This window comes from Macaca thibetana, chromosome 9 (genome assembly GCF_024542745.1).
Source record: "Macaca thibetana thibetana isolate TM-01 chromosome 9, ASM2454274v1, whole genome shotgun sequence".
Lineage (NCBI taxonomy): Eukaryota > Metazoa > Chordata > Mammalia > Primates > Cercopithecidae > Macaca > Macaca thibetana.
The window spans coordinates 98,485,274-98,512,997 of record NC_065586.1 but is presented as its reverse complement, the minus strand read 5'-3'; the positions used below and the strand labels follow the sequence as shown (position 1 = coordinate 98,512,997).

The 27,724-nt window shown below is 53.2% G+C and overlaps 2 protein-coding genes across 14 annotated transcripts in view; both read right to left on the bottom strand.

Annotated features, from left to right (window-relative positions):
* Nucleotides 1–79: 79 nt before the first annotated feature.
* On the bottom strand, nucleotides 80–8,080 carry NFKB2 (nuclear factor kappa B subunit 2). Of its 3 annotated transcripts, none has more exons than XM_050804112.1 (23): nucleotides 7,949–8,080; nucleotides 6,609–6,701; nucleotides 6,256–6,337; nucleotides 6,099–6,139; nucleotides 5,761–5,859; nucleotides 5,533–5,684; nucleotides 5,171–5,277; nucleotides 4,919–5,077; nucleotides 4,517–4,621; nucleotides 4,305–4,390; nucleotides 4,085–4,223; nucleotides 3,747–3,872; nucleotides 3,101–3,310; nucleotides 2,880–3,021; nucleotides 2,399–2,513; nucleotides 2,102–2,315; nucleotides 1,770–1,939; nucleotides 1,546–1,648; nucleotides 1,264–1,415; nucleotides 1,077–1,146; nucleotides 689–861; nucleotides 445–556; nucleotides 80–349 (listed from the first exon to the last, which is right to left on the bottom strand). In XM_050804112.1, the coding sequence occupies exons 2-23, from the start codon at nucleotides 6,627–6,629 to the stop codon at nucleotides 228–230; spliced, it is 2,700 nt and encodes an 899-aa protein (XP_050660069.1). In that variant the 5' UTR covers nucleotides 6,630–6,701; nucleotides 7,949–8,080; the 3' UTR covers nucleotides 80–227. The 3 variants fall into 3 exon arrangements, with proteins under 3 accessions (XP_050660069.1, XP_050660067.1, XP_050660068.1); XM_050804110.1 differs by lacking the exon at nucleotides 7,949–8,080 and adding an exon at nucleotides 6,793–6,941 and having other exon boundaries at nucleotides 80–352; XM_050804111.1 differs by lacking the exon at nucleotides 7,949–8,080 and adding an exon at nucleotides 6,793–6,941.
* Nucleotides 8,081–19,173: 11,093 nt separating this feature from the next.
* GBF1 (golgi brefeldin A resistant guanine nucleotide exchange factor 1) overlaps nucleotides 19,174–27,724 on the bottom strand; it is a 139,376-nt gene continuing 130,825 nt past the window's right edge. For 7 of the 11 annotated variants that reach the window (XM_050804090.1, XM_050804091.1, XM_050804095.1 and 4 more), the window contains 11 exons: nucleotides 27,033–27,258; nucleotides 26,239–26,399; nucleotides 25,871–26,111; nucleotides 25,531–25,736; nucleotides 22,628–22,778; nucleotides 22,411–22,541; nucleotides 22,108–22,209; nucleotides 21,729–21,842; nucleotides 21,406–21,586; nucleotides 20,836–20,964; nucleotides 19,174–20,015 (listed from right to left, as the gene is read on the bottom strand). In XM_050804090.1, coding sequence (XP_050660047.1) covers nucleotides 19,735–20,015; nucleotides 20,836–20,964; nucleotides 21,406–21,586; nucleotides 21,729–21,842; nucleotides 22,108–22,209; nucleotides 22,411–22,541; nucleotides 22,628–22,778; nucleotides 25,531–25,736; nucleotides 25,871–26,111; nucleotides 26,239–26,399; nucleotides 27,033–27,258 — 1,923 coding nt within the window. In that variant the 3' untranslated portion in view covers nucleotides 19,174–19,734. The remainder of the gene's footprint in view (nucleotides 20,016–20,835; nucleotides 20,965–21,405; nucleotides 21,587–21,728; nucleotides 21,843–22,107; nucleotides 22,210–22,410; nucleotides 22,542–22,627; nucleotides 22,779–25,530; nucleotides 25,737–25,870; nucleotides 26,112–26,238; nucleotides 26,400–27,032; nucleotides 27,259–27,724) is intronic. The other 4 variants (XM_050804092.1, XM_050804093.1, XM_050804099.1 and 1 more) reach the window with 1 other exon arrangement.

Below are 27,724 nucleotides of genomic sequence, written 5' to 3'. Positions count from 1 at the left end.
CTTCTCTTCTCACCATGCCTGGCGTGTGGGCAGGATGGGTAGCTGGTTCCAGGGACAAGAGTCACATCAGGGGCTGCCATAAGTTGGGAAGGAGGGGTCCTCCCCTTCCCATGAGAATCCTTTATTTGTCCCAACTGAGGGGTGGGTGTGGGGTGTTAAATAAGATTTGAAATAGGTGGGGACACTGTACAGGGGGTGCAGGAAGGGGGGTGGTGGCGGGCAGCAAGTCAGTGCACCTGAGGCTGGGGGTGCCCGTGGCAGAGCCCTCCTGGCGGCTCAGGGGGTGGGCCCAGCTTCTCTGCCTCCTGCTCCACTGACTGGCTCCCGTATGCACTGTCTTCCTTCACCTCTGCTGGGGGTAAATGGGGACAGGAATGGGATAGTCAAGGACTCAGGCCTCCCACCCTCCAAGCCCAGATCCCCCTTCCAGGGATGCCCCTTTACCTGTGCTGGGCAGCTTGTCTCGGGTCTCTGGACCCCTCAGCAGCCTCACTCCCTCCTCTAGGCCCATATCAGACAGGGCCTCCAGCAGACCTGCCATGTCTCCGCCAGCCAGCTAAAAAAAAACAGCGGAATGAGGTCTGAGTCATGGTTAGGGTGTATGCTTGGAAGCCCTGGGGCCAAGGAGGCACCTGGACTCAGATCGGGAAAGGAGGATGGGGAGGGGGCAGGGCGAAGGCCAACCCACCTCATAGCTGCGCAGGAGGCTGCCGCTGGGCGAGGCCGTCTGTCGGTACGTGTCCACCAGGCTGCGCAGCCCCAGACGCTCTGCCAGCTCTGCCCAGCTGCCCTGGGCTTCTGGCCCGTCTAGCAGCTGCTCCAGGTTCTGCAGAGCTGTATCACCAAGTGACAGTCCCGGCCCTGAGGGGGACACATAGACATGTCATTTACCTCCAGAGTTGGGTGGGGACATGGACACCTGAACACTGCCTTTCTCCCAAGGTAAGCGACAGACAGGACCACGAGGGGTGATGGATGGGGCTGAAGGTAGAGAAAGGGAGGCCTCTTTCAGAGGGTCCTGAAGGAGAAGAATTTCTGTTTGAGGAATTGGGCTGGGGATGCTTGATGCTCCTCACCTGCAGGGCTGGGCGGGGTCAGGGGTGGCTCCATGGTATTCTGAGCGGCATTTATCAGCAAGGTCTTCACCTGGGGAGACAGCCGCCGCTCTGACTACCTCCCACCTCGTCCTTAAGCCCGTGTCTTTAAGTCCAGATACTCTGGACCCCGTCACTCAGAGCGCTTCTAGTTCCAGGCTGGCCTCACCTTGGTGCTGCAAGTGAGGTCAAGAGGCGTGTGGCCCCGGAAGCTGCTTCGGGTGTCCTTCTCAGGCCCTTCAGTGTCCGAGTCGCTATCAGAGGTAGGGGGTGAAGGCAGCGGGCACAGGGGCTCCTCGTTTTCAGCATGGATGTCAGCACCTGGGAGAGGGAGGCCGTCATGGGGAGGTTTGGTGGGGGCCCACATTAAGGACTGCAAAGTGGGAGGACCGGGAGGCACCTCTTTCCCTTCCCCTCACCCTGTTCAAGTGCCCCTGAGGGTGAGACTGACCAGCCTTCAGAAGGAGGCGGGTGAGGGTCGGGTACCCCAGTCCAGCTGCCAGGTGCAGGGGTGTGTTTCCCGCAAAGGTGCGAGCATTCACGTTGGCCCGGAGCTGGGGGTGCGAGCGGCAAGGGTTGACACCACAGCATGGTCCCCCTAGCCAGCCCCCGCTTCACCGTCTTTGGCCCCTCCACCACCCTTGGTCCCACTCCTTCCACAATCCTCAGTCCCACCTTGGTGACCAGATGGGTGACCAACCCCAGTTCCTCCATCTCGGTGGCTAGATGCAAGGCTGTTCGCCCCCCTTGCCGTTCTGTGGCCTCCACTTCAGCCCCACTGTCCACCAGCAGATCCAGGCACTCAGGGCTTCGGGCTCGGACCGCCAGGTGTACTGGATACAATCCTAAGGATGCAGGATACTCAACCTGCAGCTATGACCCTTAAGGCGGTCCTTGGGCCAGCCCTGACCATTCAACCTTGACACCTCATAGTCCAATCTGCACACTGGTCAGACACCCTCCCTGGTCCCCACCTGCCCCCTAGTCAGGTGAGATGGGGAGCTCACCCTCAAAGTCAGGCATATGCAACAGCTGGGGCACAGCAGGAGCTCCACTCTGAAGCAGTGCACGCAGCAGCTCAGGGGCACCAGCGCCTGCCCGCAGCGCCAGATGCATGGCTGAGTCTCCATGCCGATCCAGCAGAGCTGGGTCTGCACCCACCCGCAGCAGAAAGCTCACCACACTCGTCTGCCTGGTGATCACCGCCAGGTGCAGGGGCGTCTGGGGATGAAAGCAGGGTGAGCCAGGCCCGAGACCCACCTGCCTTCCAACCCCTCCCACCTCCCCAGTAGGCGCCCCCGCACCTGGTGCAGGTGGTTGGTGAGGTTGACGACGCCGAGGTCCTGGGCGTGGTGGATGACATAGGCTATCTGCTCAATGACACTGGTCTGCCCATGGATGATGGCCAGGTGCAGCGGTCTGGGGGTTGGGGAGCGAGAGTCTGGCCCAGCCACTCAGAGCATCCTTCGCTCTCAAAGCCCCACCGCCCTCATAGACTCCCTCGCTGGGGCCCGTGGAACCCAGCACGTGGCCCAGGGCATCGCTGTGCCTGCACTTAACGTTTCCTAGCACCTTTTGAGGTAGGTAAGTGCTATAACTGTACCCCTTGCACGGTCGACAAAACTGAAATTTGGAGAGACCAAGCATCTTGAACAGAGCTGGTGAACAGAGAGGCCGGACTTGAAGCCTGGTGTGTCCGAAAACTGCAGAGCCCGGCTCTGTGCCGGTCCCTTTCCTGCCCCCACCCGACCCCGCGCCGCGTCCGCCAGGCCCTCTGTTGCCTACGTGTCTCCGTTCTCGTCCTGCGCCGTCAGCAGGTGGCGCTGTCCCGCCAGCAGCGCGCGCGCGTCCGCGGTGACGCCGTAGTCGAGTAGGGCCCGGGCGCTGCGCTGCGCCAGGCAGAACAGTCGCGCGTTGTACTCTCGGGCTGGGGGCGACAGAGGGCGTGGGTCAGAGCTGGGTCCTCAGCCCCAGCGCCCCGACCGTCCGTGCCCTGGAGGCCATACCTCGCTGCAGCATCTCCGGGGCCTGCGGCTCGCACTGGGGGGCCCTGGAGGGGGCGCTCGGCTCCGCGGCTTCCTCTCCGGAGTCCCTGCCGGGCACCGAGGCGGCCATCTGCGCCCCGCCCCCGCCTCCCGGGTAGCAGCCCATGGGGCCCGCGCCGGACTGGTAGGGGCTGTAGGCCAGGGAGGAGGGGAAGAAACCGAGGCTGCCACCTGTGGGTACAGGCAGGGCTGTGGGAAACGGGCACCAGCCAGGACTCTCCCAGTTTTGGTTTTTTTTTTTTGTTTTTTTTTTTTTGAGATGGAGTTTTGCTCTTATTGCCCAGCCTGGAGTGCAGTGGTGCGATCTCGGCTCACTGCAACCTCTGTCTCCCGGGTTCAAGCGATTCTCCAGCCTCAGCTTCCCGAGTAGCTGGGATTACAGGCGCCTGCCACCATGCCCAGCTAATTTTTGTATTTTTAGTAAAGATGAGGTTTCACCCTGTTGGCCAGGCTGGTCTCGAACTCCTGATCTCAGGTAATCCGCTTGCCTTGGCCTCCCAAAGTACTGGGATTACAGGCGTGAGCCACCACGCCTGGCCTCTCCCTGGTTTTTTTTCCTCCACAGCTTCTCTTGCCTTTACCCCTCCCTCCATCAGCACCCCCTCACCTCCTCCAGCTCCTCCATAGCCCCCCGCTGCACCTCCAGAGCCTCCACCCATGTGGGAGCCACCCCCGAAGGGCTGGGAGAAGGTGGGCAAGGCCTTCCTCCGCTTCCGCTGCACCTCTTCCTTGTCTGGGGGCAGAGGAAAATGAGATGGAGCCCAATTATTGTGTCATGCCTCAGGGGCCCTTCCCAGAAGAGCCCTCAGGCTGGCTCCTAGGAAGCACCTCCTCAGACCCTCCACACTCCTGACTTGGCTCATGCATCCCCACATCTAGCTCTTGGGACCTTCTAGCCCAGCCTGGCCCCCCACCATCCCCCTGGGGTCCTCAGCCCAGCTCCACCTTCCACCAGAGGGTAATAGGTGAACTGTTTGGAATCAGACACATCCCCTCCTCGCTTGCGTTTCAGTTGCAGGAACACTGTTACGGGCCGCTCAATCTTCATCTTGTGATAGGGGGGTGTCCGGAACACAATGGCATACTGGGGGGTGCAGGGAGACACAGGGTGTCAGTGAGTCCTTAGCCTAATTTAGCCCCCAGCCTGGGCCCTAGCCCTGGATACCTGTTTATGCACATCTGTGGGAGAGAAGTCCCCAAAGGCCTGCCATCCATTCTCATCATCCTCATAGAACCGAACCTCAATGTCATCTACAAGGAAAACGGAAGCTTGGCCGCAGCTTCCGGTGGAATCTCCGGGGCCATTTATCCTAGAGCTTCCCTGGCCCCAGTCTTATATTCAATGTCCTTGGCGCCCAGCCTGGGCTCCAGTCTCACCTTTCTGCACCTTGTCACAAAGCAGATAAACTTCATCACCACCCCGCACAGAGCCTGCTGTCTTGTCCATTCGAGAAATCTTCAGGTTTGATGCCCCCGGAGACTCTATGGGGTGGGATATGGATTAGCTGAGATGATGCAATAGCCATGGCCACATTTAAGGAGCTTGGTGCTCTGTATTCCTTATCTTAGCAACCCCTGGAGCTGCAGGAACCACCCAATATTCGCATTTACTAAAGATAGAAGCTTCAGGGGGAGGAAATGACTTGCTCAGGATCACTCAGCATCTATGTGGCAGGGCCAGGTTCTGAAACCCGGGCCTGTTTGACTCCACAGTTTAAGGTCACCCCTTGTGCCACCTCTGCCACCAGGCCTGGCACCCCAGCTAGTCAGGATACTCACTGCTGTCATGGATGGGCTGGGAAATGACTGGCTTCAGGGGCAGGGAGAAGGAGCCATCACTGGCTCTAAGGAAGGCAGAGAAGCGCAGCCGCACTATACTCAGATCCATCACCTTCTTCAGTTCTTTGGCCTCCTGCTCCAGCTCCCGCTGCTCGGCCTCTGGGCAGTGGGTACATGTGTGACCCCTGGGCTTCTCCCTCCCTGCTCCTTCCATGAGCACCTCCCATGACCCTCCCCCCACCGCACCCATACCCGTAAGGCCCTGGGGCCTAGAGCGGAGCCACTGCCTCTGAAGTTTTTGTATCATAGTTCCCATCATGTTCTTCTTAGTCACGTGCAGGACACCCAGGTTGTTAAATCTGAGGAGACGGGAGAATCAGAGGCCTTTGGCTGTGCAGTTCTTTCTTCCTGAGGTGCCTTTCCCATTGTCAGGGCTCAGCTCAGCCCTACTTCCTCAGGGAAGCCATTGGAGTTTCTACTTGGGCCCTTGGGTTTGGGGCCAACCTACCTCTCTCCCCTTGGTCAGATGCTAAGCTCATGGAGGTGGGCTGGGGCTTAGGACTGGCAGAGAGTGAGGGGCATATCAGTGGGGGCCAGGGGTAGAGGGCACCTACTGGGCAGTCATGTCCTTGGGCCCCACAGAAACGGCGCAGATCCCCAGCTCCGAGCATTGCTTGCCCACCAGACTGTGGGCATGAGCACGAGGTGGGTCACTGTGTGTTACCAGGTCTACCTCGATCTTGGCTGGTCCCTCGTAGTTACAAATCTAGGAGAGGCAGGGACTGTCAGGGCCTTGGGCGTGCTGTCCACTTAGCCAACCCTCCAGCACCATCCTGGCTCACCTTGACAGTGGGATAGGTCTTTCGGCCCTTCTCACTGGAGGCACCGGGCAGTCCTCCGTGGGAGGGGCCTTCACAGCCATATCGAAATCGGAAGCCTCTCTGAAGGTCCAAGGGCAGAGTAGCATTATGATCAGGGAAGACCACCCCGGCCAGCAGTGACCACAGTGCCTGGTAGTATCTGCTCTGAACCACAACTACAGCACTCTGATCAGCAGCAGTGACCATCCAATCCCCTGTGGCCTCCTTGGGCAATGGCTCCTCCATGGCCTGCCAGCTACCACTACCCCATTTGTCCCCAAAGCTGAAGCCATTCCACACCCTCCCTTTTGCTTACTCACCTGCTTAGGCTGTTCCACGATCACCAGGTAGGGGCCATCAGCTGGGGACAGGGAGACCTTGCTTAGCCACTATCTCCCAGCCCTTCCCCCAGGCAGAAGGCACATGCTCTCCCTCCCCCTACCTTTAGGACTAGAGGAGGTTAGTGAACTTACTGACCTGTCTCTGGGGCTGGCTCCTTGGGTTCCATAATGGAGGAGTTCAATTTGAAATCATCATATTCAATAATGCCATCCAGACCCTGGTTTGGAGACAGACTGGGGGTGGCATCCAACTCTCAGCGCCCCCCACGGCCCCACCTCCCATCTCCAAGTCCTCAGTGGTCACTCCCCCTCCTCCTCAGGCCCAAGAGAAAGCTCCTTTTGGAGGCAGAGTTGTAGACAGATGGACAGACTGGTAGGCTGAGAGCATCTGCGAGCATGCAGGTGTATGGCAGCAGAGGGGGCTCGGGCAGACAGGTGGACAGACACGGGGGGCGGCCGGCCGGGTCAGGGGCAGGCAGCGTGACTCACTGGGTTGTAGCAACTCTCCATGTCTCTGGGCTAGGCCCGGCTCTGTCTAGTGGCTCCGGCCAGGTTCTGCTTCCCAGAATTTTAGGCGCCCGCCTAAAGTTGGGAGGAGTGGCGTGGGGGAGGGGGTCAGATCTAAATGGGGGTGGGCGGGAGATGGGGGCCCAGATTTGGGGGACGGTCCGACCTCCTCCAGCCGCCCGTCCGGGTGTGGCGGGTGAGATCCGGTGGAGAGCGAGATCCGGAGTTGGGCTTGGCCGGGGAAGGGGCAGGAAAGTTAGAGCAGCTTAGGAAAGTCCCGAAAATACCAAGGGGAGGCGGGGCCGGAGGGGGCGGGCCTGGAAATGACGCCAGTGGCCCCGCCCTCACGACGGGAGGGGCGGGAGGCCCTCGCCAGTCTGCGGGTTCCCGCTGCTTTTCAGCGGGTAGAGGGAGAGGAGAGTCAGGGGAGCCGCGGTGGGGGTTAAGCCCCCTCCTCCCTCCAGGGCAGGGAACAAGAGGGTCCCTCACGGCCGTGGGGAGGTTGGCAGTCTGGGGCCAAGTCCGCCTCCCGCTCCCCTCCCCCGGTCTGGAGCAACCTTGGGAATTTCTGCCAGGAGGGAGGCCACGGCTGATAAACCCGGGGGCTTTTGGGGGGACATTCCTGCTGTCTGATGGCCTCCCCTTCGAACAGCCTGTAGGCGGGGGCTCTTTCCTGTGGGAGGCCCCGGGGTTCTGCCCCGAGAACACGATTCTGGGGCCGCGGGAAAAGTGTCTTCTCCTCCGGCTCCTCTTTTTCCCAAACCTCGCAACAGCAGCTGGTTCCACACCGCACCGGCTCTGGGCACGCAGGCGACAGGGAGACCTCTGCACGCTCCCCACCCAATACAAGCGTGTGTCTCCATCACAGCTCCACAAGTGTGTTTCGGCTCTAGTGCTTGGGTGCATGTTGTGTGTCCATGGCGTCAACATGAGTGTGCAAGCGAGCATGTGTGTAGACAGGTGAGTCCTGAGCTTCTCAGTGTGGGTGTGTGTCAGCGCCTGTCTTGATGTACAGACACGGGTGAGCGTATCTTGAGTTTGTGCGTGAAGGGTGTGGGTGCAGGCACCAGTGCACCGGTGGGCACGTCTCCGTGTGCATGTGTGTGCGAGTGCGACTGCACGGACGCTGCCGTGTGTGCGCCAGCACAGGTACAGGTGTACGTACGGGTCCGTGTGTCTTTGTACAAGGATGTCGACGTGGATCTGAGTGTCGTTGCCTGCGCGCCGCTGCTGCTCTCCAGCCCCCGGCGCTGTCCGCTAAAGGCCCTCCTCCCGCTCTTCTCTTGTCCCGGCCACCCAGGGGTCTGAATCCAGCCACTCACCGTGGCGGCGGCTCTGGTTGCGGCTTCTCTCCGCGCCCGACCCACCTGGGACCGGTCGCGACACCTCGCCGGCCAGCAAGGCTTGGGGCCGGGAAAGCCCCTTCTCGGCCCCCCGGAGGGGGGAATTCCCATGACGTTTCCGTGCGTCACGCCTCGCGCCCTTTTTCATTGGCTGAAAGTTTAACTCTGGACTGGCGCAGCCAACCCGGAGCGACTCGGGCGCGCCCCTGAGAGGGGACAGGCTCACTCAGGGCAGGGAGCGGGGCGACAGGCCACCAGGCGCGACAGGCCACCAGCGGGGCGACAGGCCACTAGTTCGGCCGGCTAGGGGACCGCCGAGAAGGTACCCGCTGACCCAGCGCCACCTTGGGCCGGGAGCTTCCGCTGCAGCTCGGCTTTGGCTGCGCCTAATGCTTGACTTTCTCCGAAGCGGGGGAACCCCAGGGGGAAGCCGACGGCCCCAGCCCTCGGGGCCCCCACCCTGAGCGGCGGGCTGCCGGGAAGTTAGCGGAAGAGGAAGGAAGTTGCTTTTGCGGTCGGTCCCGGGCGCCCTCTGGCGGCCTTCATGAGGCCGCGAGGAGACTCCATTTGGCCCAGGCCCCTGTCTCGCTCTGTCTCATCAGCCTCAGGGTTCCGGGAGAGACAGTCCGGACCTCGGACTTTTATAGAAGTGATAGGTTCCCAGCGGGCCAGGACTCAGGAGCTCTGCGCAGGAGAAGGGAAATTAAGTGTTTATCCACCACGGAGATCTGGAATATTAGAACTGAAAAAGGCATCCAGAGTTTAAACAGCTCAAATTTCCACCGATGTGGGAAATCGCCTCTCTTTTTTTAGTCTCAGACTGGAATGCAGTGAGGCGCTTTTGGCTCACTGCAACCTCCGCCTCTTGGATTCAAACCATTCTCCTGCCGCAGCCTCCCGAGTATCTGGGATTACAGTGCCCACCACCAAGCCCGGCTAATTTATGTATTTTTAGTAGAGTTGGGGTTTCACCATGTTGGTCAGGCTGGTCTCGAACTCATGTCCTCAGGTGATCCGCTGGCCTCCGCCTTCCAAAACGTTGGGATTACAGTCGTGAGCCACCGCACACGCCTATTTCATTTATTTATGTTTTTGAGACAGTGTCTCGCTCTGTCACCCAGGCCTGGAGTACAGTGGCGCGATCATGGCTCACTGCAACCTCGAACTCCGGGGTGCACTGATTCTCTCACTCTCCTGAGTAGCTGGGACTACAGGTGCACACCACCACACCTGGCAAATTTTTAAATTTTTTTTTTTTTTTTTTTTTTGAGACGGAGTCTTGCTCTGTCACCCAGGCTGGAGTGCAGTGGCCGGATCTCAGCTCACTGCAAGCTCCGCCTCCCGGGTTTACGCCATTCTCCTGCCTCAGCCTCCCGAGTAACTGGGACTACAGGCGCCTGCCACATCACCCGGCTAGTTTTTTTGTATTTTTTTAGTAGAGACGGGGTTTCACCATGTTAGCCAGGATGGTCTCGATCTCCTGACCTCGTGATCCACCCGTCTCGGCCTCCCAAAGTGCTGGGATTACAGGCTTGAGCCACCGCGCCCGGCCAAATTTTTAAATTTTTAGTGGAGATGGATCTCACTACGTTGCCTAGGCTGGTCTTAAACTCCTGGGCTTAAGTGGTCCTCCTACTTTGGCCTTCCAAAATGCTTGGATTACAGACGTGAGCCACTGTGTCCTGCCAAATTGCCTCTTATAGACCTTCCAGTTTCCATCTGAACACTTCTAGAGGCAGTGAGGTCAGGACAGAAATTCACCAAGTATCGAGTACATGAGTGGACCTCTCTCTAGTCAGTAGCGTTTCTCCTTAGCAGGTGCCATGAGTAATCTCCATGCCTGGAGTCTTCCTTCCTTAGGCTTATGGTAGAACATAGGCTATCTGGGATCTTTCCTGCAGCTTGCCCCAGACGTTTTTAAGAACAGAATCACAGGCCTGCACTGGCACTATTAGTAAAGAGAGACTATTATGGCTCTCGATTTGGGCTGTCTGTTTCCTATTACTTCCCCACCCCCCTTCATCTTGCCTGCAAATATAGTGTCCCAGGCACTAGGTTCGAGTACTTTAGAAGTTCTCATTCTCCCTCCCAACAACCCTAGGAGGTGAATATTACCTTTACTGATGAAGAAATCAAGGCTCAGAGAGGTGGAGTAACCAAACACACAGCTAGGAAGGGGCAGAGCCAGGATTCAAACCCAATCTGTTGACTCCAGGATGAAGCTCTTTCCCCTAAATTTATATAAAACAAAGCAGCCCTTTCCACCTTACTGTGGGCCTCTCAAACAAATATCGTAAGATTCTGCCAAACAATTTGCTGAAATCCAGATATGTTGTCTACTACATTTCTTCGGTAAGTCAGATTCCTAACCCTATTTAAAATAGACTAAGGCCAGACATGGTGGCCCACACCTGTAATCTCAGCACTTTGGGAAGCCAAGGCTTGTGGATCATTTGAGCCCAGGAGTTCGAGACCAGCCTTGGCAACATGGTGAAACCCCGTCTCAAAAAATATAAAACTTGGCCAGTCTCATAACTAGGTCTCTAAATAAATAAAAATTTAAAAATAAAATTTAAAATGGAGGAAATTCAGCTTGGTATACTCTAACTTAGTAAACCCGTGCTGGTTACCACTGATCACGTCTATCCTTTCAAAGTGCTCACAAATTGCCACCAAAATTGGCATGGATTCTTCGAGTCCCCACAACATCTCTAAAAGCACCCCTAAGGGTTGAGCTATTTTAGTTACAAGAGTCTAAGCTGTAATTTATCTAAAGATTAAAAAAAGAAGACCTTTATTAGCGAACATTTCAAACATACAAAGATTTTCACTTTGGGAGGCTGAGGCAGGCGGATCACTTGAGCTCAGGAGTTTGAGATTACCCTGGCAACATAGGGAGACCTCATCTCTACTTAAGTTAGCTAGATGTGATGGTGAGTGCCTGTAGTCCTAGCTACTTGGAAGGCTGAGGTGGGAGGATTGCTCAAGCCCAGGAAGTTGAGGCTGCTGTGAGCCATGTTCGTGCCACCGCACTCCATCCAGGCTGGATGACAGACAGACGCCGTCTCAAAAAAAGAAGAGTGGAGAGAATAGTATAATGAGCTCCCGTGTGCCCCTCTGTCAGATTCATCAATTCCTAATGCATGTTAGCCTGGAGATTTTAAACTAACTCAAAATAGCTTGTCATTTGCTAGAGCCTCATCTATCTGGGCTTAAGAAACCTCTTTGTTAGGCTGGGCACAGTGACTCACACCTATAATCTCAGCACTTTGGGAGGCCAAGGCGGGTGGATCACTTGAGGTCAGGAGTTCGAGACCAGCCTGGCCAACATGGTGAAACCCTGTCCCTACTAAAAGTATAAAAATTAGCTGGATGTGGTGGTGGGCAACTGTAGTCCCAGCTACTAGGGAGGCTGAGGCAGGAGAATCATTTGAATCTGGGAGGCGGAGGTTGCAGTGAGCTGAGATCACGCCACTGTGCTCCAGCCTGGAAAACAGAGTGAGACTCCATCTCAAAAACAAAAAAAACAAAAAAAAAAACTTCTTCATTGCATGTTTCACTAATTTTCATCCTAATGATCATCTGTTTCTACACCCAGCCCTAGCACAATGCCTAGCCCAGAGCGGATGCACCCCAAATTTATTCCATTCATTTACCAATAAATAGTGAGAGCCCACTCCATTAAACACCGCTGTTTGCAGACAAAACTCCAACAGATATATATCAGTTGGTAATAAGTGCTACAGAGAAAAATTAAGTAGGTAAGGGATTAGACAGTGACAAGGATTTTCTAGGTATCAGTCAAAGCAGGACTCTCTGATGAAGTAACAATTAAACAATGACTTGAAAAAGTAAGGGAGTGAGTCATGGGGAATATCTGGAGAAAGAGCGTTCCAGGTGGAGGGAACAGTAGGGCCAAGCTCTGATACAAGTGTTTGGCATATTTGAGGAACAGCAAGAAGGTTAGTAGGTGGAATAAAGTAATAACTTTGGATTTTGTTCTGATCAAGATGGAAAGCTGTGAGAGAGTTCTGAGCAGTGGAGTGAAAATTGCATAATGGGCCGGGCGCGGTGGCTCAAGCCTGTAATCCCAGCACTTTGGGAGGCCGAGGCGGGCGGATCACGAGGTCAGGAGATTGAGACCATCCTGGCTAACACGGTGAAACCCCGTCTCTACTAAAAATACAAAAAGAAATTAGCCGGGCGTGGTGGCGGGCGCCTGTAGTCCCAGCTACTCCGGAGGCTGAGGCAGGAGAACGGCGTGAACCCGGGAGGCGGAGCTTTCAGTGAGCCGAGATCGCGCCACTGCACTCCAGTCTGGGTGACAGAGCTAGACTCCGTCTCAAAAAAAAAAAAAAAAAAAGAAAATTGCATAATGTATCTTTTTTTTTTTTTTTTTTGAGAGAGGCTCTCACTCTGTTACTCAGAGTGGTGTGCAGTGGTGTGGTCATAGCTCACTGCGACCTCAAACTCCTGGGCTCGAGTGATCATCCCACCTTAGCCTCCTGAGTAGCTAGGACTACAGGTACCTGCCACCAGGCCCAGCTAATTTTTGCATTTTTTTGTAGAGACGAGTTTCACCATGTTGCCCAGGCTGGTCTCAAACTCCTGCGCTCAAGTGATCTGCCCACATTGACCTCTCAATGTGAGGTCCATTGCCCAGCCTAGTTTTTTTTAGCTTTTAGATTTTTTTTTTTGAGACAGGGTCTTGCTGTGTTGTCCAGGCTGGGGTATAACGTGTCTTAAAAGGATCCATTTGGGCTGCATGCCTGTAATCCCAGCACTTTGAGAGGCCGAGGCAGGTGGATTGCTTGAGCCCATGAGTTTGAGACCAGCCTGGGTAACATGGTAAAATCCCTTCTCTACAAAAAATGCAAAGATTAGCTGGGTGTGGTGGCATGCATCTGTATTCCCAGCTACTCAGGAGTCTGAGGTCAGAGAATTGCATGAGCCCAGGAGGTGAAGATTGCAGTGAGCCTAAATTGCACCACTGTACTCCGGCCTGGGCAACAGAGCGAGACCGTCTCAAACAAACAAATAAGGATCCATTTAGCTGCTGTGTAAAGACCATCGAATGCAAGGACCTATAAGGAAGGAGGGAGACTAGTAGTCCAACAGACAGTGGCTGAGGCTTGGGTGCTAGTGGATGATAAAGGTGGTGGGAAGTAATCGCAATTCTAGATAGATTTAAAGATAGAAGTAACAAGACTTGCTGAGGATTAGATGTAGGATGTGAGAAAAGAGGGGGTTTTGGCATAAAAAAGAATGGAATTGTCCTTTAGTGATGTGGGGCACACAGAGAGGAGCAGATTTATAGGGGGTATCAATAATTTTTCCTTTTATTTATTTTTAAAAATTATTATTATTTTTTGAGACAGATTCTCACTCTGTTGCCCAGGCTAGAGCGTGGTAGCGTGATCTCGGCTCACTGCAACCTCCACTTTCCAGTTTCAAGTGATTCTCCTGCCTCAGCCTCCAGAGTAGCTGGGATTACAGGCGCCCACCACCATGCCCAGCTAATTTTTGTATTTTTAGTAGAGAAGGGGTTTCACCATGTTGGTTAGGCTGGTCTTGAACTCCTGAACTTGTGATCTGCCCGCCTCGGCCTCCCAAAATGCTGGGATTACAGGCGTGAGCCACCGTGCCTAGTCTATTTTTTTTTTTTTTTTTTTTTTTTGAGACAGTCTCGCTCTGTTGCCCAGGGTAGAGTGCAGTGGCACAATCTCAGCTCACTGCAACCTCTGCCTCCCGGGTTCAAGCGATTCTCCTGCCTCACCCTCCTGAGTAGCTGGGATTACAGGCTCCTTCTCAATGGGAGCCCTGGGGCTGAGTGGCTCTGCTCATTCACAGCCACTTGTCTTCCAACCAGTGAGCCCTCAACAAAGGTAAATACCCATGGCTCCAATAACCACAACTTTTGTTGTTCCTAGTATTTTTTTCTATTTGGTGGTGGGGTGGGGAGGAATGCCCATTGTAGTTCATTCTATGTTTTGTTCTTTCTCATATCATTATGTGCGTAGAAAATTCACATATTTTTCTTGGTTGTGGGCATCTGTTTCCAGTTTTAAAAACTTTACTAAACTCTGAGCTCACTAGGTAATAACCTGTTTCCTCAGGTGCTTAGCCTTTTATTTCACATGAGAAGCTATAGAAAATGTGTTTAGCTTTGGAGGGTTTCTATACCACCACCACTACATTTATTTATTTATTTATTTATTATTTTTGAGACACAGTCTCGCACTCTTGCCTAGGCTGGAGTGTGGTGGTGCCATCTTGGCTCACTGAAACCTGTGCCTCCCAGGTTCAAGCGATTCTTCTGCCTCAGCCTCCCGAGTAGATGAGATTACAGGTGCCCACCACCACGCCTGGCTAATTTTTTTTTTTTTTTTTTTTTGAGACAGAGGCTCACACTGTCATCCAGACTGGAGTGCAGTGGCACAATCTTGGCTCACTGCAACTCCGCCTCCTAGGTTCAAGTGATTCTCCTGCCTCAGCCTCCCGAGTAGCTGGGACTACAGGCGTGTGCCACCATGCCTGGCTAATTTTTTTTTTGTATTTTTAGTAGAGAGAGGTTTCACCGTGTTAGCCAGCATGGTCTCGATCTCCTTACCTCGTGATCCGCCCACCTCGGCCTCCCAAAGTGCTGGGATTACATGTGTGAGCCACTGCACCTGGCCTCACCATCACTACTTCTGAATGGAAGAAGTGTCATATCAAAGAACATGAGGTTTAGAGTGACACTGACTTGGGTTCGATTCCCAGCTCCCTAAATTCCATGACTTGGCCTGTGAACCTGTATATAGCCTCATCTGTAAGTGCAGAAAATGCCTCTAAAATGTTGTTTGAAGGTTGAGGGGGGAGGATCACTTGAGCCTGGGAGGTCAAGGCGGCAGTGAGCTGTGATTGTGCCACTACACTCCAGCCTGGGCAACAGGGGGAGACCCTGTCTCAAATAAAAAACAAAAACAGCCAGGTGCAGTGGCTCACACCTGTAATCCCAGCACTTTGGGAGGCCAAGGTGGGTGGGTTACCTGAGTTCCAGGAGTCTGAGACCAGCCCGGCCAACATGGTGAAACCCCATCTCTACTAAAAGTACAAAACATCAGCCAGGTGCTAGGTGCGGTGGCTCACGCCTGTAATCCTAGCACTTTGGGAGGCCGAGGCGGGCAGATCATGAGGTCAGGAGTTCGAGACCAGCCTGATCAACATGGTGAAACCACGTCTCTACTAAAAATACAAAAATTAGTCCGGCATGATAGCATGTGCCTATAATCCCAGCTACTCAGGAGGCTGAGGCAGGAAAATTGCTTGAACCCGGAGGCGGAGGTTGCAGTGAGCCGAGATCATGCCACTGCACTCCAGCCTGGTGACAGAATGAGACTCCGTCTAAAAACAATTAAACAAAAACATTAGCCAGTTGTGGTGGTGCATGCCTGTAATCCCAGCTTCTTGGGAGGCTGAAGCACAAAAATTGCTTGAACCCAAGAGGCAGGGGTTGCAGTGAGTCAAGATTGCACCACTGCACTCTAGCCTGAGTGACAGAGTGAGACTCTGTCTCAGAAAAAAAAAACAAAACAAAGCCCAAAAAACACAAAATCCCCCTCCTCACATTAAATAAAAATAAAATGTTTGAGCAAGGCACTCAATACTGACACATATAGGTGCTCTAGCAATGCCAGTTCTCTATGTTAGGGTCTTAGGTCATGGAACCGTCTCTACCTTTCCTTCTGACTTTATCTGCCATCCTGGATTTCTGGTGGGAGATGTCCATTAAGACCAGCATTTCCCTCTAGACTATGCTATTACTTTCCCCCAAGATTTGGTTACTTCCACATCACCAAGCCATTCTTCTTTGTTGGTCAGAATTAAGGCTTACTTATTAGTTCCTCTTGCAGCTTCCTTTGCTTTCTGAGAGACAATATTGTCCACAATACAAATCACGCATATCAGCTGGTCTTCTGTTTTTTAAATATATTTTTGAAATCTTTTAAAAAATAGAGACGGGGTCTCACTATGTTGCCCAGGCTGATCTCTAACTCCTGGCCTCAAGTGATCCTCCTGCCCCAGCCTCCCAAAGTACTGAGATTACAGGTGTGAGCCACCACACCTGGCCTCAGCTACTTTTTAATAACAGAATGCAACTTCCAGCAAATGTTTTTCTTTGCTTCCCAGCAGGGAGTGGGCCAGTTTGCAATTGCTCCAGCCTTTTTTTTTTTTTTTTCTCTGAGACAGAGTCTTGCTCGGTTGCCAGGCTGGAGTACAGTGGCACCATCATAGCTCACTGCAGCCTTGACCTCCCAGGCTCAAGCAGTCCTCCTGCCTCAGCCTCCAGAGTAGCGTGGCCACAGGTGCATGGTCTTGAACTCCTGGGCAAGCAATCCTCCTGCCTCAGCCTCCCAAAGTGCTAGGATTACAGGCGTGAGCCACTGCACCCTGCTCCACTCCTGTTCCCACTTCTTTCCTAATTTTTGAGATAGGTTTTATAAGGGACATTAGAGCTGTCCTATTTCTTTGTTCATAGGGTGGCCTTCAGACTTATTTGCAGCAGTCAACACTATTTCTCCCATAGGGAAACACATGGAAGCTTCTAAAGGCAGAGCTTGTGGGGCTCAGATGGGAGAACAGAGACACCATAGTTGAAGCCAAATGCCCCAGCATCTAGCTGGCTGTAGTTGCAGGCTTTTCTGCACACACACAGGGCTCTCTGCCCCTCCTAATTTTCCCAGGGGCAGGGTTGGGCAAGGCTTCTGGTTAGCATGCAAATCAGGCATGGCCTGGACTTGAGGAAGAAGGAAGAGGGAGAAATTAGCCTAAGAGCTTCCGGTTTCATATCAGTATTTTTCCACATCAGGTTATTCCCACTTCTGAGGTGCCTTTTTCTACACTGAGGGAGGCGCTGCACAGGTCCAAATGCCCAGCCATGTGGATGTGCTGAGCAAAGGGAAGCCTGGTGCTGGAGAATCATACCGCCAGCTGGGCCCCAGTGTAGGGGGTGAGTGCCCTTAACTCTCCGTAATGGAGGCCAGCTGGAAGTACAACAGGGCCACACTGTTCTCTGTGCCCCAGGGAAGGGAAGGCACCATTGTGGAGGAGGAAGCCAAGATGATGTGGATGCTTCACTTGGGAAAGCTTACTAACCAGAATTTTGTTTCCCACCATGGGAGGGGAAAACACATTCAAAGTGTTTCTATTTTCTCACTCAAAAACAATCAACACAGAAGACTTCTGTGACCAAACGTGTGTGTGTGTGAAAACCCCCACACACCAGGCAAGCAATCAGCTCTATAGTGGACACCAGCTGGGTGGCCTCCAATTCAATTCTGACGCTATCTAATTGGAAATAGTGCCAGGTCTCATAGGTTGAGGGCTCATTCCCCAAGACTGTACTCTACTTCTTTAAAAAAATGCCTTTTTTTTTTTTTTTTTTTTTTTTTTTTTTTTTTTTTTTTTTTTTTTTTTTTTTTTAAATAGAGACAGGGTCTCGCTATGTTGCACAGGCTGGTTTTGAACCCTTGGCCTCAAGGGATCCTTCTGCCTCGCCTCTGAAAGTGCTGGGATTACAGGCATGTGCCATGGTGCCCAGTCATTGCCTCCACTTCTGATGCCAATTGTTAAGTCCCAAGTGGTTTTTCCTGTATTTCTTACTGACCAGCTATAAATTGCGCTCCACATGACCCCCTTCTTGCGTTTGGGTTCAACTAGTTTGCTAGAGCAGCTCACAGAACTCAAGGAAACACACTTACCAGTTTACTACAGGGAATATTATAAAGGATACAAATAACCAGCCATGAAGACATACATAGGGTGAGGTCTGAAAGGGTCCAGAGCCTGGGAGTGATGTCCACATGGAGCTGTGGTGCACCACCCTCTGGGCACAGGATGCACTCTTGTTTACCTTCCTGTAAGCCTCCACATGTTCAGCTATCTGGAAGCTCTCCAAACCCTGCCCTTTTGGGTTTTTAGGGAAGCTTCATTACATAGGCACGGTTGATTAAACCACTGGACACTGGTGATCAACTTAACCTTCAGTACCTCTTCCCTCCCGGGAGGTTGGGGGCTGAGGCTGAAAGTTCCAACCCTTTAATTCTGCTTTGGTGACCAGCCCCCATCCAGAAGCTACATAGGGACTGCCAGCTGTCAGTCAATCATATATCAAAGGACATCACTTTGGAGATTTTAAGGATCTTAAGAGTTATGCCAGGAAACGGGGTGAAGACCAAATATCTATTTCACAGTATCACACACCCATAGCACCTCCACCCTGCAGGAGCCACACAGCCTGCCCATACACACGCCCACCTGTATTACCCTGATGCCAAGGGAAAGGAGGAGAGGGGATCCTGTAATCATGCTGCAGTGAGTGAGGTTTGAGGTTTGTGGGGCCGGGAAAAGTTACCCCTCTTCAGTTTGGGGTCAAAATGAATGCCCTGGGCCCCAAACCCATGACTGCAGCTGTGGGCAAGATATCCTTCCCAGGGCTGGGTGCAGTGGCTCACGCCTGTAATCCCAGCACTTTGGGAGGCCGAGGCAGGAAGATCATTTCAGCCCAGGAGTTTAAGACCAGTCTGGGCAACATGGTGAGACCCCATCTTTACAAAAAATACACAAAAAACTAGCCAAGTGTAGGGGTGCGCACCTTAGTCTCAGATACTTGGGAGGCTGATGTGAGAGGATTGCTTGAACCTGAGTTTGAGGCTGCAGTGAGCTATGATTGTGCCACTGTATTCCAGCCTGGATGACAGGGGGGGGTTCAAGTACAGTGGCACAATCATAGCTCACTGCAGCCTCGAACTCTTGGGCTCATCTGAAACCCCAAGGGCTGTTTTGCGCTCTTGGATGGTGAGATGTGTCTGAGAGAAGACTTATGAATAACTACAGCTCAGCCCTCACTCCTCTTCCCTCTCACCCAGGACAGGTTGTCTCGTGTCTCCCTTGGAACAGTTAGGGAAGATGACAATTGTCCGAGCCACTGCCCAAGCCCCGGGGCACACCTGTGATGACAAGGGTGCACCCTGTGGCAGGGCAGGGGTCAGCAGTGGTGAAGGAATCCTGACCCCAGGCCTAGCATCTAGCGGGGTTGGGGAGGGGGTGGTGGTGGTAGGTAGGCTCAGCCTCTGCTCACACCAAGCCCAAGCCCTGCACACCCGATAACATGGTGCCCTGACCCACAAGCTCAAGAAGGAAACCGGAGGGAGAGACAATGATGCTGGTACTAAGACATTTATTATATCATAAAAAGTCCATTGTTGTTCTGTTTTTCCATATGTACATGCTCCTGTGGGCAGTCCCCCACCCAGCCCCTACCTGCCTACCCTCCATGGTGCCAGTCAACTCTCCAAACTGACCAACTAATTAGTAAAAGAGGAAGAACTGGAGGAGGTGGCCCAGGGCTAATGGGAGTGGAAAACAAAGTGCAGAGTGGTTGGGCTTAGTTCTCAATGCCTGACCGTGGGCAGGCACTGCAGGGCTGGCACACAGATGCCTCTCCCAGAGCTGCCAGGCTGGAGGCAGAGGCTGCAGATGACAGCTGAGTGCACTCCCAGGCTGAACCTCCAGGAATGGAGCACAGAGGAGGAAAAAGGTCCCACAGCTGATTGGGGGTCTTAGCTGGGGCTATCAACGTTCTCTTTTTCAGGTCCCCATCCAAGTGGCAGCAACAGCAGCTCTGACTTGGCCTGAAGAGCCTGTGGCCCGCAGGACAGCCAGAAGTGGGGTCAAGGAAAGCCTGGTGGGAAGCACTGGTCCTGATCTCTGAGTGACCTGCCTTAGTTGACCTCAGAGGTGGGTATGGGATCTGTGGGGCGGGGTGTGGCCAGGAGGGGCACTGGTGAGGTGGCCTCGATGAGCGCAGGGTTGAGGATGATGGGCAGAGTCATGGGTGGCACGCCCACCTGCAGTGGGGAAGCCAGGGGCTGCAGGATCAGTGGGGGCTGAGCCAGAGGTGGAGGCCCATCGGGGGTGGGGCTCAGCCTGCTGGGGCTTGAGGCTACTGGTGATCCTGGGGAGCTGCTGCTGGCGGCTCGGGGGCCCTCGGGCTTCTCAAAGTCTGTAGGGAAAGCAAGGTGGCTACAGTCAGATTCCCTTATTGGCACAAGACAACTCTCACATTGCCCAGCTGGCTGCTTATAGAATCTTTGTTCCTCCTTGTTCCTGTAAACAACACGCCCCGCCCTCCACCAGCCTAAAAAGTTGGGAGTCTCCCCTCAAAACTCATTTCAATGTTCAGCTACCTTATATCTACCTTCTACCACCTTTGCAAGGCTACTTTTTTTTTTTTTTTTTTTGGTGCAACAGGGTCTCACTCTGTCACCCAGGCTGGAGTGCAGTGGCACGATCTCAGCTCACTGCAACCTCTGCCTCCCGGGTTCAAGCGATCCTTCCACCTCAGCCTCCCCAGTAGCTGGGATTATAGGTGTGCACCACCACGCCCAGCTAAGTTTTGTATTTTTTTGGTACAGGCGGGGTTTCACCATGTTGGCCAGGCTGGTTTCAAACTCCTGACCTCAGGTGATCTGCCCTCCTCAGCCTCCCAAAGTGCTGGGATTACAGGTATGAGCCACTGCACCTGGCCTTCAGGTTACTCTCTACTCGAATCTCTGAAAGGAAACCTCTGAAAATTCATTCCAAGTCCCTGATCCAGCTTTCTCTTGCCAAGCCTGAAGTTCTCATAGCTTATGGTTCTCATAAGTTCTCATAGCTTATGGTTCTGCCATTTGTCATGGGAAGAGCGGCAACAGGACTCTCTAGTGGCCTCCTTCCCTCGGCTCACAGCCCCTGCTCAGCAGCATTCCCATGCCCCCTTGGGCCTCCTCTTAGGCCCCCTGCTTGCTACTCAGTGCCTATCAGGCTAGCCCAGAGAGACTCACCACAGGCCCCCAGCTCAGATGGAATCTCTGGGGGAGGTGGATGTCCAGGTGTCCTGGTATCACCAGCAGCAGAAGTCAGGTGGGCTGAGGCGAGAGGCTTTGGGCCATGAGGCTCCATGGGCATGGGGTCTGGAGATGGTAGAGAATCGAAATGGCACTTCTTAGTGCTTTCTTTCCAGCAGAGCCCTAGCTACCCAATAGCCTTTCTACCCACCCAGGGCACAGACAATAAATTCAGCTTTGGGGACTCTCTGGTTTTTTTGAAACAGAATCTCGTTCTGTCGCTCAGGCTATGATCTCGGCTCACTGAAACCTCCACTTCCCGGGTCCAAGCGATTCTCCTGTTTCAGCTTCCTGAGTAGCTGGGACTACAGGCACCCACCATCACACCTGGCTAATTTTTGTATTTTTCATAGACATGGGGTTTCACTATGTTGGTCAGGCTGGTCTCGAATTCCTGCCCTCAGGTGATCCACCCACCTCGGCCTCCCAAAGTGCTGGGATTACAGGTGTGAGCTATTGCGCCCAGGCAGGGGACTCTTTTTGATAAAGCTGGGCTGAGCCCCCTACCCTGGATGACGGTCTGCTTGAAGAGTTCATCTCGTAAGTGAGGCAGAAAACAGTCAATGCGCTCCCAGGTGATCTCCCAGAGGGCTGAGGGGCCACCTCCCCGTGCATCTGCACTGTGGAAAATCTCCGCTGTGTCCATCACCAGAAGCATGTTCTTCAGAGACTCAGGGATCGCCTCTGACTGCAGGTGGCAGTGGGACCATGAGAATAGGAAAGAGGGCATGGCAGAGTATGGTAAAAGGAGGTAGCTACCAAGGGGGAAAGGGTAAGTCCTTCCAGCAGGTGGGACAGGAGGCAGGCAGCCGAGCTGAGGTGGAACATACCAGTAAGTCGCTGGAGCCTGCGTGCATGTACTTGTCCATGAAGTCCAAGATGGTGAGCCAGAGGGCCGCAAAGGTAGAGAGCGACAGCAGTGGAGACAGGTGCTGCAGGAAGACCTATGGCCCACAAGCCCCCTTCAGCTGAGGGGACTGTAGGAGCCTCTGGACCCCTCTCTGAGGCTGAGAATCTTAGATCAGAGATAGAGGAATCTCTGATCTAAGATTCAGAATCCTCTCGGGTCCCCAGGTCCGGCCTAGTGTCCATAGCTGGGGGGTTGTGAGCACCTACAATGAATCTTAGGTCCTGCCAGAAGCCCTGGTTTCCCTCCTTGCGAAAAGGCAGGTATGGGAGAGAGGGTGGGTGTAGGGTGGTGAGCAGTACCTTAGAGAGCAGTGTGGAAGCCCTCATCCGGGTCTCCTCCATCCCGCCCACATCTGCAGGGCTGATGTTCTCCAAGAGCTTGGTAAGTAGAGGAAACAGCACCTGGTGGGGGTAAATGTGCAATGTCTCCCTATGTGGGTCAGCTAGGCAGCCTTGCCCCAAGGAAGCCAGGAACTGGATGGGCACAGAGCAGAAGGGAAGGTATGATGCAGGCTGAAGACTCACATTAGGGGCTCTTCAGGCTGCCTGGCTTTCCTTTTCTTAGGATCTGAACTTTATCTTAAGACCAGTAGGAAGTCCCACCTTGTTAAAACAGGACTCCCATTCCAGGGCATCTAGCTTTTGCAGATCATGTACAAGTAGTGCTCGCTGCAGATAGGTCAATGCCTGCATCCGTACCTGGCGCCGGGCATCGCAGCACAGGCAGGCAATACCTGAGAGCAAGAGCAGGGTCAGGATCCTTCAGGCATCTTGATCCTGATGCTCCCCAAACTCCCTACCTCTGCCCCTCCTGGTTTACCCTGCAGTAAAGGGCACCAGCAGTGGGCCCAGAGGGTGCGAGAATCAGCTTCGATCTTCTGGCCATCTGTCTCCAGGTGGCGTTGCTCCTCCGCCCATGAGCTGTAGATAGAGGCTGCCCGCGTGTGCAGGGTGTGCATCAGGTCTAGCAACTAGGATCACAGGAGGGGGCACGACATGAGTGGGGTTAGGTCTGGTGGATGCCTTTCCCCCTTCCCACTCACTGTCCCTGACTGAGTCCTCAAGGTGGCCCTAGCACCAATCATGCCATACCTCACCCACTTGCTACTCTTTCCCTTGACTTGACTTCCTGGTTGTTCCAGTCCTTGCAAAGGACTCTCCAAGTCAGAGATTTCTCATGAGAGAGAAAGACTTAGGAGGTGTGTGGACTGAGTATTTCACAATCCTGATTCACAGTGAGAAAGATACTTTCTTTTCAATTGTATTTCACACCTGCTGATGACAGAGACAGCCTCATGTTGTTAATTTAATTTTATGTTTTGAGGCAGGGTCTCACTCTGTCACCCAGGCTGGAGTGCAGTGGCACAGTCACGGCTCACTGCAACCTCAAACCCCCGGGCTCAGGTGATCCTCCCACCTCAGCCTTGTCAGTAGCTGGAACTACAGCTGTGCGCTGCCACGGCCAGCTCATTTTTTGTATTTTTGTAGAGATGGGGTTTTGCCATGTTGCCCAGGATGATCTTGAACTCCTGGGCTCAAGCAATAGTCCTCCCAAAGTTTTGGGATTATAGGTATGATTATACCATGCCTGGCCCAATTTTATTTCTTATGTTTTGAGACAGGGTCTTGCTCTGTGCAAGGCTGGAGTGCATGGCACCGTCATGGTTCACTGCCTCCTGGATCTCCTAGGCTCAAGAAATCCTCCCACCTACTCAGCCTCCCCAGTAGCTGAGACTACAATGTGTGCCACCATGCCCAGATAATTTTTGCATTTTAATTTTTGTAGAGACAGGGTCTCACAATTTTTCCCAGGCTGGTCTTGAACTCCTGACCTCAACTGATCCTCCTGCCTCAGCCTCCCAAAGTGCTGGAATTATAGGTGTGACCCACTGTACCTGGCTGTTAATTTCATTTTTAAAAGAGAAAACCTCAGGCTCAGAGGCTTTGATGGGCAATAGTGTCTGGCCAGATTTAATACATTTTTACTTTTTTTTTTTTTTTTTTTTTTTTTTTTTTGAGACGGAGTCTCGCTCTGTCGCCCAGGCTGGAGTGCAGTGGCGCGATCTCGGCTCACTGCAAGCTCCGCCTCCCGGGTTCACGCCATTCTCCTGCCTCAGCCTCCCGAGTAGCTGGGACTACAGGCGCCCACAACCGCGCCCGGCTAATTTTTTGTATTTTTAGTAGAGACGGGGTTTCACCATGGTCTCGATCTCCTGACCTTGTGATCCGCCCGCCTCGGTCTCCCAAAGTGCTGGGATTACAGGCGTGAGCCACCGCGCCCGGCCCATTTTTATTTTTATCATTTTTCTTTTCTTTTCTTTTTTTTTTTTTTTTTTTTTTTTTGAGGCGGAGTCTTCACTCTGTCGCCCAGGCTGGAGTGCAGTGGCACCATCTCGGCTCACTGCAAGCTCCGCCTCCCGGGTTCGCGCCATTCTCCTGCCTCAGCCTCCGGAGTAGCTGGGACTACAGGCGCCCGCCACCGCGCCCGGCTAATTTTTTGTATTTTAGTAGAGACAGGGTTTCACCGGGTTAGCCAGGATGGTCTCGATCTCCTGACCTCGTGATCCGCCCGCCTCGGCCTCCCAAAGTGCAGGGATTACAGGCGTGAGCCACCGCGCCCGGCCTTCTTTTCTTTTTTTGAGACAGAGTCTTGCTCTGTCGCCCAGGCTGGAGTGCAGTGGCGCAATCTTGGCTCACTGAAAGCTCTGCCTCCCGGGTTCATGCCATTCTCCTGCCTCGGCCTCCCGAGTAGCTGGGACTACAGGTGCCCGCCACCACGCCTGGTTAATTTTTTGTATTTTTAGTAGAGGCGGGGTTTCACCGTGTTAGCCAGGATGGTGTCGATCTCCTGACCTTGTGATCCGCCCACCTCGTCCTCCCAAAGTGCTGGGATTACAGGTGTGAGCCACTGTGCCCAGCCACTTTTGTCATGTTTTTATGGTTATTCTATTTAAGGCAATTGGTTCTCCATCAATTTAGTGATATATACTCTGCTCACAGAATTAATTTTATATGCCTTTGAATAGATACAGGGTAACTCTGGAAGGATAGACAAGAAACTGGTGACAGTGGTTGCTTCTAGTGAGGGGAACTCAGCAGCTGGGGACAAGAATGGATTGGAAACTTTTATCAGTTTACCCTTTTGTATATTTTGAACCTACTTAAAAAATAAGTAAACCTTAGTTTAAAAATAAATTTAAAGGCCAGGTGCAGTGGCTCACACCTGTAATCCCAGCACTTTGGGAGGGCGAGGCGGGTGGATCATGAGGTCAGGAGATCAAGACCATACTGGCTAACATGGTGAAACCCCATTTCTACTAAAAATACAAAAAATTAGCCAGGCATGGTGGCACGTGCCTATAGTCCCAGCTACTCGGGAGGCTGAGGCAGGAGAATCGCTTGAACCTGGGAGGCAGAGGTTGCAGTGAGCCAAGATCACACCACTGCACTCCAGCCTAGGTGATAGAGTGAGACTCTATCATAAAATTAATAAAATAAAAAATAAAATAAAAAAAAATAAAATAAAAACAAATAAATAAATAAATTTAAGCAAATAAAGACTTACAGGTAAGGTTTTAGGTAAGGGAATATTGTTAAGATGGTGGCCCAGGGCCTGGGCTGGCACACATGGGCCCTTCCCCTCAGCCCTGGCTTTCCCTGGCCGCCCCAGTTTCCCAGTATCAGGTGCAGGGGAGGAGAGGAAGTAAAGGGTGCCATACTTACGTCCTGACTGACCTGTAAAGACACCGTATGGTAGCTGGCAGGCACGCCTTCATCCTCATCATCATCACTCTGCCCACCCCGAGAGGCATGTTGGCTGGAGGTTCGGGGCCGACGAAGCATTGATCCCTCTTTGGATTTCTTCTTGAAGCGGTTCCCTTTGCTGTCATATTTGTGACTCTTGCCACGTTTCTCCTGGCACTTGCATCCTGAGCAGAGCCAGACTCAGGTCACATTTCCGTGTCTATATAGGCATAGATACCCTGCCTTTTCTCCCCTCTCGGCCTCTCGCCTGCATAATAGCATGGCTACTCCCCAGCTGCCCCCTCATCAGCTGACCCACCGCCATTCAGACTGGCCTCCACAAAGATCCGGAGAGTCTTGACACAGAGCTCAAAGTTGTCAGGTGTGATGTGGGCAGCATCACGGACAATGAAGGACAGCGATTCCACACACTTAAGCAGAGACTTAGTGTCGTGTGGCCCCAAATCCAGTCCCACTGTTAGGCTGTATTGATTGATCAGGGGTGAAGGGCCTGGGCGGCTGGGCCCTGGCTTGGAGTTATCAATGTCATCCTTCCCGACCTGTAAAGTACACAGAGGAGCTGGGGACCCAGGCTTGGCCCCTATGTGAATGTCCTTGCAGAGGACCAGGAATTCTTCCCACAGGTCAAGCAGGGGAGACTCAATTGCTGCCCATATCATCACTCACCACTAACCAACCACTGTTGACCACATCGGCATCTGTGGCTGATCGGTGTATCTTGCCCGGCCTGGCATGGTCAGTGTAGACCTCTGAGTCAGAAGTGTACCCTCGATCCAGGCTCACATCATTTTGATGGTAGGATGGGAGCTCACTGTCTGACTGGGCCCCTACAGTAGGCAGGGAGAAGGGCAGAGTCAGGGTGGGGATGGGGCACTGGGATGAGGGAAAAATCAGGCTCTCAGAAAAAAGATGCTGAGGCCTGGCCTCCCCTCTCTCTGGCATGGTTTAATTTCTGTCACCAAAGGGCCAAAGGATGGCCAGAACAGCTTCTCTGTTGACCAAATAAGGTGGCAGGCTAATCTGGGCTCCTGATGGCATCCAGTGGCAGCTAGGCAATGCAGAAGGCTGTGAAGCCAGGCTTTCTACTGTCCTGAGGACTGTTTTCCCAGTTTCTGGGATTTAGTGATGTATCGATTTAGTGATATAAAGTCTGCTCAGAATTCTGGGAAAACAGTCCTCAGGACAGCTCAGAAACAGAAACTGGGAAACAGTCCTCGGGACAACTCAGTCCTCAGGACAGTAGAAAGCCTGGCTTCATAGCCGTCTGCATTGCTTATTTGCCCTCATGCTATTTAACTTATGGGTACTGGCCAGCAGGCACTGGAAGCTCTGGAAGCAATGGCAGAAGCCAGGGCTGTTTAATCTGCTGAACGTAGTAACCTGTGTTTTGTTTTCCTGTCCCAACTCCTGGGGTGTAACTGTTTATCTGCCAGCCTGAGTCTCCCTGGGAAAGGGCTTACCAGCATCAGGTGCATCTGCCCTGGCTGTGGCCTGCAGAGTAGCTGGAGGCTTCACACCTGAGCCGATGCACTCCAGCAGCGTGAAGAGTGTGGCCCAGTCATCACCTGAGTGAATGTTGGCTGCGTTGGTCTTCAGGAGTTCATGGAGCCCATATGCAACCTGGTGGCTGACTCGGGATAGCACACTGGGCTTCATCAGTAGCAAAATGCGCAGGGAGAGCAGTACCTGGAGTGGGGTTAGGGTAGGAAGTGGGGAGTGGGCACACAGCTTTCTGTCTAGTTTTCTTCCCCATCAGTCTCCTTAGGTCAGTGAAGACAGTTTGGCTAGGACCCAATTTAGGATACTGCTCTGGTCTTTTCTTTTTGTCAAATAGAAATACATTAATTATATTATTTGAGACAGGGTCTTGGTCTGTCTCCCAGGCTAGAGCACAGTAGCACAATCACACCTCACTGCAACCTGAAACTCCTGGGCTCAAGTGATCCTCCTGCCTCAGTCGCTAGAGTAGCTGGGACTACAGGTGTGTGTGACCACACTTGGCTAATTTTTTTTTTCCTTTTTGGAGAGATGGGGTCTCGCTATGTTGCCCAGGCTGGCCTTGAACTCCCAGGCTCAAGTGATCTTCCTGTCTTGGCTTCCTGCAGTGCTGGGATTATAGGCATGAGCCACTGTACCCAGCCTCAAATAGAAA